Raw genomic sequence first — 10509 nt, 5'->3', positions numbered from 1 at the left:
CGCCTGCGAAACGTCGGCACCACACTGCAAACGGACGCGGCAACCATCCGGAAGCCATGAAGACTAAGGATGGTGTATAACTTTGAGGAACGGATGGCGTATAACTACTTCGAGGAACATATGTCATGTAACGACGATTGCTGAAACTGTTTGAAAAATACAATTAAATGTGGAAAAATATATGCAATGTACAGGATGTTTCATTTTAATCGCCCCAGGCAAATATCTCTCTGAAAATGTGAAAGATACGGAAGAACGTTTTAGACAAAAGTTGTTTGGTTCGAAGGGGTACATAAGATGGTGTCATTAGTTTGACCTTGAGTGAACGTGCCAAGGTCATATAGAGTTGAACTTTGTTTTTTTAAATGAAACTCCCTACTTTTCATTACATATTCTTGCAGCTTACCTCAAGAGCTTTTTAAAACACTGTAATAAAGTGCTTTTTCGTTCAGTACTTTTTGAGTTGTGAGGCTTGAAAGTTACAGTACCGCCGGTATTAGCATTAACCAAGATCGATTCGGCCAGCGAAGGCAAGACCCAAGATCGATCCGGCCAGTGAAGGCAAGACCCAAGATCGATCCAGCCAGTGAAGGCAAAACCCAAGATCGATCCGGGCAGTAAAGTGCAATTATGTATCCAACAGAATAGTAGTACATTTGAGCATTTGCTCTAGACCAAAAATACATACTCAATGTGACTTTGATGGGACTTGGTTAGGTGCGGTGTGTGCGAGCGGATGCGTGAGCGAGTGTGAATTTACAATAAGTAAGAATTAGATTGATGAGCGATACGGAGAGAAGGTTGCATAGGAGAGTTAGATAGAGGAAAGTAAGTGGAGAGGATGGAAGTGGAGGCAGGAATAGAAGTATAAGGTAAGAGGGTAGAATAGAAGAAAAGGTTGGAAGGCGTATTGAGAGGTTAGGAAAGACGTATAAGAAATTGATAACGATGTCAGGTAAAGGAAGAGGAGTGAAGGATGGAAAAGGCAGTAGAGAGGAAAAACAGAGTAAAACGGAAGAAGGTGTGGTAAAGATACAGAAGAAAGTTAGTTTTGAGAACTCGGGGTCAGGCAGGGAAAAAGAGGTTATAGAAGCATTAAAAGATTAATTCAGAAGTGAGCTGGAAAGTATGAAAGCAGATTGGACAAAAATAATTAAGGACATGGAAGAAAGATTGTTAGTAATCGAAAAATTTGTAATTGAGCAGAGAGAAATGAATAGGAATTGGGAGATAGAGGATAGTTTGAGAGTTAGGTTAAGAGAACAAGAGGACAGTAGTGAGAGGAACAGTAGCGTAAGCACAAGAGGTAGGATATCAGGGCAGGAAAGCAGAAGGAATTCCGGGGGAAACATAAGTAGATTGAGCAGATTGAGTAAAGCAAGCGATAATTTAAGTGACAAGGAAATAGGTTTGCTTAAGAGATTGGCGGTAGAACGGGATAGAGATGAAAGGAAAGAGAGAATAATAATTAGAGGGTGGGAATTTAAAGGATGGATTACAAATGAAATTATGGAAAAAATGATTAAAGAAAATGTACAGGTAGATGTTAAGGTTAAGAAATGCTGGAAAAGTGGAATGGTTATTGTGGTTCAGTTAGAGAATGATAAGATGAAAAAGGAAATTATGAGTAATAAAAATAAGTTAAAGGGAGGAAATATATTTATAGAAAATGATCTGTCGTACGAAGAAAGGAAGGTACAGGAGAAAATTAATAGATGGGCAAGAGGAGAAAAGGAAAAGGGTAGGAATGTGAAAGTAGGTAAGGGTTGGGTTATGATAGAGGGTAAATGGAGAAAATGGAGAGAGATTGAAGCAGACATAGAGGAAAGGAAGAGGGATGGGGGGGCAGAAGGGGAAATAAGAATAGAAGGGGGGAAAACAAGAATAGAGAGAAGGACGATAGAAATTTTGGATAAGCCAGAAAGCGGGAAGTGAAATAGGGAAGACGGAAAATAAGAAGGGTTTACAGGATAAGGTAGGATATAGAAAGAAAATTATATTTTGGAATGTAGAGGGGATAGGGAGACAAGATACTGAGTTTTGGAATTACTTAATAAGGTGGGATTACATTAGTTTGTGCGAAACTTGGGTAGAGGAAAAAGGATGGAAAAGGATTAAAAGAATACTCCCAAAATCGCATGTATGGGTGTGTAGTTACGCTGTAAGGGACAAGAAAAGAGGTAGGGCAAAGGGAGGTTTTATAATAGGAATAAAAAAAGAATGGGAAAATATGGGTAGGTGGGATTTTAAAATCCTGGAGAAAGGTGTGGTTTTACATAGGTTTTGTAACGATAAGGGGGGAAAAAATTTGATTATAGGTTCAGTATATAATATAGATGATTGGCAAAAAGTGGAGGAGGGAATAATTAATATAACGGAGGAATTTAGGGGGGAGTATGTTATTATTGGAGGAGACTTCAATGCAAGGATGGGAGAGGAAAGAGATAGCGAGGATGAAAATTGGCAAACGAGAAGGAGATGTAAGGATAAGATAACAAACAAAAGAGGTAAGAATCTAAGAGATCTATTGGATAAAATAGGAGGATATGTTTGGAATGGTGTATTGAGAGGTGATAAGGAGGGAGAATATACATATGTTGGAAATAGAGGTAACTCAGTAATAGATTATGTTATTGTTAATGAATGTGGTTTGAATATTGTAATAGATTTTAAGGTAGAGGATAGGGTGGACTCGGATCACATGCCCCTGTCAATGGAGATTGGAGCGGAAGAAGAAAAGAAGAGGGAAGAGGAAAAGGAAGAAGAGGAAAGAGAAGAGGCTGGTGAAGTAAAAAGAATGAAGATATGTTGGAATGTAAAGGCAATCGAGGAATTCAGAGTAAAATCGGACTCTATGCAATGGATGGAAGAGGATCAAGGATTATCAATCGAGGAAAAATGGGATAAAATTAAGAACATAATAAATGAGGCCATGGTAAAAAAAGCTATAGGAAGAAGGAAGGTGAGAAAGATTGGGTATAAGGATTGGTGGGATAGAAGCTGTACGAAGAGAAAAAGGCAAGTAAGAAGAATGTTCAAGGGATGGAAGAAAGGGAAGATCAGACACAAGGATTATATAGAGGAAAAAAAGAAACTGAAGACTTACTTTGAAGAGAAACAAAGGTGTTGGAAATTAAAGGAAGAAGAGGAACTGAAGAATTTGAAAAACAGCATGGAAATCTGGAAATATATAAATAGGAAAAGAGGAAAAAGAGTTTACGTGGAGAATAACATTAAGAAGGAAGATTGGGAAAAACATTTTATGAAGTTATTGGAAGGCGAGAAGATAGAAGGCTGCAAGGAAGGAGTTCTGGAAAAGGAAAAGGAAAAAGTTTGGACAAATACTGGAAGCTGGGCTAGAAGAAACAAAGAGAAAGAAGAGGAAATTGAAGGGGAGGAAATTATGAATGCAGTAAGAAGAATGAAGAAAAGGAAGGCTGCTGGTATTGATGGTATACCAATGGAGGCATGGATATATGGAGGTTTTACGATAAGGAAGGGTTTAATAGACATTGTTAAACAGGTCTGGAGAGAAGGTACGATTCCAACGGACTGGAGAACTAGCATACTGGTGCCTTTATTCAAGAAAGGTGACCAGGAAAGGACTGAGAACTACAGGGGTATCTCCCTGTTGTGCTCGGCTTACAAAATTTATGCTGAGGTTCTAAGAGGTAGGCTGGAAATGGAAACGGACAGGTTGAACCTGATCCCGGAAAGTCAGGCTGGATTTAGGAGGGGTAGAGGTACGGTAGACAATATATTCGTCCTCTCCCACCTGGTTCAGAGAGATAAAAGGAAGGAGGATGGGAAAATATATACAGCGTTCGTGGATTTAAAGGCAGCTTTTGACAAAGTGGACAGAGGGAGGTTATGGAATCTGATGAAGGATAAAGGAATGGACCATAGTTTAGTAAGAAGAATAGGAGGAATATATGAGGAAACATACAACGTAATAAGGATTGAGGATAGCTACACGGAAAAATTCATCACAAGGAAAGGAGTAAGACAGGGATGTGTTTTGAGTCCGGCGTTATTTAATGTATATATAGCAGAGGTAGATAGTTATATGAGGAATAGGAATATAGGAGGAATAAAATTAGGCAACGAAAGAGTATGGTCATTGTCTTTTGCGGATGATATGGTGTTAATGGCGAAAAATAGGACGGCTTTATTAGATATGTTAGGTACTTTTAGGAAATTTTTAAAGGATAGGAAACTTATATTGAATACGGACAAAATGAAAATTATGGTTTTTAACAAAAAAGGGAAGGAAAAAATAGAAAAATGGAATTGGATGGGAAAGGAATTAGAAGAGGTTAAAACTTTTAGATATCTTGGTTTTATTTTTAATAGAAGAGGGGATTATAAAGACCACATAGAGGAATTAGGTATAAAGGGTAGGAAAGCGGCAAATAAGGTATGGGGGTTGGGTGAAAGAATATGTAAAGACGATTTTACAAGACGAGGAATGTTATTTGTATATTTGGTTAAGAGCATTATGTCATATGGTGTAGAAGTATGGGGGTGGGTAGAGAGAAAGAATTTGGAAAAGGTAATGATGGACTATATTAGATGGATGTTTAAACTAGATTTTTGTACGCCAAGGTATCTGATTTACAGGGAGTTAGATTTAGATAAATTAAAAATAGGATGGGGATTAGGTGCGAGAAGGTACGAGGAAAAAATAAGGAATATGGAAGAAGGTAGATGGGTTAGGATATGTTGGAAAGAAAAGCAAAAAGAAGGATGGAACGATTTATATGGTATAGAAAGAGAGGAGTATTATAACAGGAATGGGTGGGGTACAATTGCAGTAGATAGTATGGCTAGGGAAGAGAGAAATTTGTGTAAGGAACTATTACTAAGGGATAGGGATATACAGAAACAATGGATAGATGGTAGAATAAGAGGTGCAGAATATAATACAAGATATAGAGAATTATGTACAATAGAAAGTCCGAAATATTTGGAGTTAGGTAATATGGAAAAGTATGGTAATTGAAGGGAAATAAGAGCAAGATGTGGCAATATGGAGGAGGAAAACAAGTATTGGTTATATAAGGATAATGGGGAAAGCGAATGCGTATTCTGCGGAAAAGGTAGGGATAACTTCGAGCACTATATCAAGGATTGCGAAATCGCAAAGGAATGGTTTTTAGGGTTAGGTAATAGTGACAAAGAGAAAATGGAGAGATTGTTTAACGATACGCTAGATGAGTTGAAAGGAAAGGTGGTTTGTAAAGTTTGGAAGGAAAAAGAAAGAATCAAGAATGAAAATGTAAAATGTAAAATGTAAAATGTTGGTGAGAATATAAAGTAAGTAAGGACAAATGTAATGGTGAATGTGAGGATAAACAGAAAGATAAATGTGAAGGTGAATGTAAATAGTCAAACTAAGTTTAGGATATAGGGGGTAATTGTGTGATATTAACGGTGTGTAGCGTAAAATAGAGTAGGAAATAGAATTGGGTGCGTGTTGAGTTTGGATGGTATGAATGGATAAGACTTTTTGTAAACCAAGTCCCACTTTCTGGCTGTATGCTAAAGTGTAATAAAGATGATGAAATGAATGAATGTGACTTTGATGTGACCCTACTGAGTCAGTCGGTCTTGCCTTCACTGGCCGGATCGATCTTGGGTAATGCTAATGCCGACGGTACTGTAACTTACATGCCTCACAACTCAAAAAGTACTGAATGAAAAAGTACTTTATTATAGTGTTTTGAAAAGCTCTCGAGGTAAGCTGCAAGAATATGTAATGAAAAGTAGAGAGTCCCATTTAAAAAAAACAAAGTTCAACTCCATATGACCTTAGCACGTTCACTCAAGGTCAAACCATTGACACCATCATATGTCCCCCTTCAAACCAAACAACTTTTGTCTGAAACGTTTTTCCATATCTTTCATATTTTTCGAGATATTTGCCTGGGGCGATTAAAATGCAATACTCTGTATATACATATAATACGATCACCTAAAAAAATAACCTTTTTATAAAGAAAGTTTAAAAAAGACGCCAAGTATAAGCGCCATCCAATCAAGAAATATATAATTAAGTTATTTGGATATCTTTTATTTAAACAAAATTTTTATCTTCTCCCCCCTTCAAAATATCTTCTCTACAATAGTAATTGTTTAGAAATGGATTATGTGTAGCAGAAGATTACGCGCGCGATCTTTAACGCGTTTACAAAAGCGAGAGGGATAAGGTCACATCGTATCGAAAGTCTTAACGGTCAGTCGAATACTATTAGAAACGAAGAGTAGACTTTTTCTTGTAAATTGAGTGTGAGTGTCAAAATTGTGTAACTCGTTTTTATAATAAAAAGTGGATTCGTTTTTTGTAAAACGGGAATATTCAATCCTCGGAACCCTCACCGTTCGTAAAAGTGCCTCACTACGTGGCGCGCCCGTTATCAGGCCACAGCCTTTCGGCCTGATGAAGAGCGCAGGAGTAACGACAGGACTGCTCGCGGGAAAACACGAAGTTTAATTCTTTAATTAAACATTTATTGGTCCTTCAGGCCGGATTCAAAGCCCGGCCCTGTGAGTGTCTTTCGATTATACCAGTAGGGAGAGGATTCGCTCGCAACAAGAGAGAGGAGAATCTCGAGGACAAGATACAAAATAAACCGCTGTTGTGTTACACTTGATCGCCTTTATATTCACACAACGTCAACACGCTCACGTCCAACGGTCCAAGCCGAAAGGTTCTACAGTGTGATACTGTAAATTACCGATCGATGTCGAAAATGAATAAATTATTGATAGAGCAACGTGACGTCATACGTCAAATTCAGAGAACGCTGGAAAACTTCCGGAAGATGGGTCAGTCGAATTTTACCGTCAGCACCATTCGCAACCGGCAAACCTTACTAAAAGAGAGGTGGGAAAAATGCCAAACTCTAAATGCTGCTATTATGGCCGCGGCCTCCGCTGAGGAATTGGAAAAACTGCCTTACTTCCGGGATGACGAGATGCAGTCGACAGAAGACAGCTACCTCGAAGCCTTGGACTTCTTCGCCGAACGCCTGGATGAGCTGGTCCCTTCCGTATCTAATCCCAATGTTACGGTCAATTCTTCGGCTGTAAGTGAACGTAACGCTGCGCCAATTCCTTTGTCTCGAATTCAACTGCCAAAATTTACGGGCCAATATTCGGAATGGTCAAATTTTCCTGACTTATTCTCCAGTCATTAGTAGCTTCGTATGATTCTCTAACGGACGTGCAAAGACTGCACTACCTAAAATCTAGCGTGGCTGGCGAGGCTAGCTTAATCTTAAAAAATATATCGGTCACCGAAGCTAATTACAAAACAGCTTGGGCAGAATTGTTGCAGCGTTACGAAAATAAAAGGATGATCGTATCTACAAATTTACGAGCCATTCTCGATTTGCCGTCGATGAAATCCGAGCACGCCGCCGAACTCAAACGCGTTTACGATACTGTAAACGATTCGATTCATGCGTTGAAAAATCTTGGCCGAACGGTGGACGATGATTTCGTGGTCGCGATAGTAGAACGTAAGTTGGATCTCAATACTTTGCAAGAATGGAATTTTCTTCTCGGTGGCTCGGTACAGCTTCCAACTTATAAGGAACTGAGTCTATTTTTAGTCAACCGACTACGAGCCTTAGAAGCAACACAACACATAAACGAATTGTCTAAAAGGTCAAACCGCGCGGGAACCACGAAATCCCTCGTCTCCGCTGTCGACAAATCAAAATGTGTTTTATGTAACGAAAATCACGCGCTGTATCATTGTACTAAATTTAAATTTCTGTCCTTAGGAAAACGTAAGGAACTTGTAAAAAAATATCGCTGTTGCTATAACTGTCTGGGAAAAGGGCACTATCCCCGCAATTGTCTCTCGAGCAGGAGATGTATTCGCTGCCAACGTCAGCATCATACTCCTTTGCACGAGGTAAAGGAAAACGATAAATCGGATGATGAGATGGCCGAGTCGGAAAAGGCTGACGACGGATTAGAGGGCAAAGACGTGGGTGAATCTACATCGAAGCATGCTCTGAAAGCATTGATTTCTCAGGAGTCCGACCTCTCACTGCCTCCGGTGCTCCTCGCTACCGCGAGAGTAACCGTTCGCTCTGTCGAAGGTCGTTCCTCTCAACTACGCGCCTTAATAGACTCGGGCTCGGAAGCCACCTTTATATCGGAGCGAGCTGCGCAAATTTTACGACTAGCTCGCCAAAAAATTAAAATTCGGGTAACGGGCATAGGAGATCATTGTGCCAATGTCGCTCATTTTAAAACTCAGATACTCTTAAGCGCGTGCGGAAACGACAGAGAATTTATAACAGCCGGTGCTCTTATCCTGCCGAACCTCACATCCTACCGAGGCAGTCCTATTCAATGCTTTAACTCCATCCCTCACTTACGGGGAATTAAACTCGCGGACGCTAGTACGTCAAAATCCGAGCGCATTGACTTATTAATTGGTGCCGATATATACGGGTCTATCCTACGCGATGGACTACGAAAAGGGTTCGGCTGACGAACCTATCGCTCAGCTCACTATTTTCGGCTGGATCGTCTTCGGATCTTGCGCTCTCTCTAGGCGACAAGGTCATTGTGAAACTGAAGGGGTTTCCTGTCTGCAATCGTCTATCCGTAGTCCGGAGGACTCTGACCTCCGTGCATTCTGGGAACTGGAGGAGATTCCAGAAATCAAAGTTCTCTCTGAGGAGGAGACTCAATGCGAACTGTATTTCGTTTCTACCCACTCTCGCCGCTCCGACGGCCGTTATATTGTGAGATTGCCCTTCAAAAGGGATGCGGTAACCGAGTTCAGAAACTCTTACCAAATCGCCTCACGATCTCTCGATCGGTTAGAAAACCGTCTCTCCAAGGATGTTAAACTTGCGGAGGCATATCATCTTTTTCTAAACGAGTACAAACTGCTAGGACATATGGTTTCTGTTTCGGGTTTGGAAAACCGAGATCCTCCGGCTTTTCCCGTTTACTATATGCCTCATCATCCTGTTCTTAGGGACACGAGTACCACTTCCCCTCTTAGGGTTGTATTCAACGCTTCTTGTCCCACTAGTTCTGGTACGTCTCTGAATGGTCAGCTGCTGACTGACCCTAAGCTGCAATCGGATCTCCCCACTATCCTGCTTAGATGTAGGATTCATCATTTAGTATATGTCGCCGACATCGCTAAGATGTTTCGGCAAATACTTATACACCCTTACGACACGAAATTTCAAAGGATCTTGTGACGTTCAGACAAAGGCAAACAAGTCTTACCTTTCAAATTGCTAACCGTAACTTACGGTACCGCTTGCGCGCCGTATTTGGCAATGCGCATTCTGAAACAGTTGCGTTTCGATGAAGGAACCGAGTTCCCACTGGCCGTTTCCGTCTCGGAAAACTCAACTTATGTGGACGATGTACTGTTCGGAGCACACAATGTTTCTGAAATTAAAAAACTCCGGGAACAATTAAACTCTCTCTTGGAATTGGGAGGCTTTCATTTACGAAAGTGGACTTCTAATTCCGATGAATTGCTTTGTGACATACCAAAGTCGGACCTCCTCACAGGTTTCGACGTACCCTTTTTTGATGAACAAACAATCAAGGCCTTGGGTCTAGCCTGGAACCCTGAAGCTCGATTGTCTTTCCTTCCAGTTCAATCTGACTGACACTGCGAAGGCTTCTCAAAATTCCAACGAGCCTACCAAACGCTCAGTTCTATCAATTATCTCTCGAATATTTGATCCTTTAGAATTTGTTTCTCCGGTGGTTATTTCAGCTAAATTATTCCTTTTTTTTAAGAATTAAATCGACAATAACTGGCAAATATATTTTAATTAGTTACACGACGTTTCGGCTAGTAATACTGGTCCTTATCAAGTGTTGACCTATTAAGTGTGACAGCAAAGAATCTGCAAGGTTTAGTGAACGCAGGTACAGGAATCAGATACACGAGATATAATTATACAGTGGTATTGAAGACACTTACGGGCATAACACCGTCATTATTTTACCAGCCTTTTACAATACCTGACGCTTCTAATAGTTTTTGATCAGCTTTATACGTATTACTATAGTGATTTTATTTTTCGACCATGTATTGTACTTCCACAAAACTACATACTTCGATATGTCGCCCGTAAGTGTCTTCAATACTACTGTATAATTATATCTCGTGTACCTGATTTCTGTACCTGCGTTCACTAAACCTTGCAGATTCTTTGCTGTCACACTTAATGGGTCAACACTTGATAAGGACCAGTATTACTGGCCGAAACGTCGTGTAACTAATTAAAATATATTCGCCAGTTATTGTTGATTTAATTCTTAAAATTGGTTTTTTTATTCACTGGCGATCCACCTCTTCAAAATTAAATTATTCCTACAAGAACCGTGGATTCGCAAATTAGATTGGGACACCCCGCTCCCCAGTGACCTTCGCGAGGTATGGGATTGTCTTCTTTGTGACATGAAGAGTCTGCACGAAATATCAATACCGAGGTGGACTGATCAAGG

At 40.1% G+C, this 10509-nt stretch overlaps 1 protein-coding gene across 1 annotated transcript; it reads left to right on the top strand.

Moving 5' to 3' along the window:
- The first annotated feature begins 6752 nt into the window (after positions 1-6752).
- LOC105557023 lies at positions 6753-9662 on the top strand. The gene is made up of 4 exons (XM_012004148.1): positions 6753-7088; positions 7193-8224; positions 8502-9141; positions 9247-9662. Exons 1-4 carry the CDS (start codon positions 6753-6755, stop codon positions 9660-9662), a joined length of 2424 nt encoding a protein of 807 aa, XP_011859538.1.
- The last annotated feature ends 847 nt before the right edge of the window (positions 9663-10509 follow it).

The sequence above is a fragment of the Vollenhovia emeryi genome, unplaced genomic scaffold, assembly GCF_000949405.1.
Source record: "Vollenhovia emeryi isolate VEMERY1.0 unplaced genomic scaffold, V.emery_V1.0 DF939648.1, whole genome shotgun sequence".
NCBI classification, from domain to species: Eukaryota; Metazoa; Arthropoda; class Insecta; order Hymenoptera; family Formicidae; genus Vollenhovia; species Vollenhovia emeryi.
The sequence above is the reverse complement of the archived record's forward strand: the minus strand, read 5'-3'. Positions and strand labels throughout refer to the sequence as shown.

Excerpts from the sequence above, each read along its gene's own strand:
- LOC105557023 (XM_012004148.1), top strand. The coding sequence starts at position 6,753 with ATGAATAAATTATTGATAGAGCAACGTGACGTCATACGTCAAATTCAG. Across the intron at positions 7,089-7,192 it reads TTACGGTCAATTCTTCGGCT|TCATTAGTAGCTTCGTATGA; the intron begins GTAAGTGAACGT and ends CTTATTCTCCAG. Across the intron at positions 8,225-8,501 it reads GCCAAAAAATTAAAATTCGG|GGTTCGGCTGACGAACCTAT; the intron begins GTAACGGGCATA and ends GACTACGAAAAG.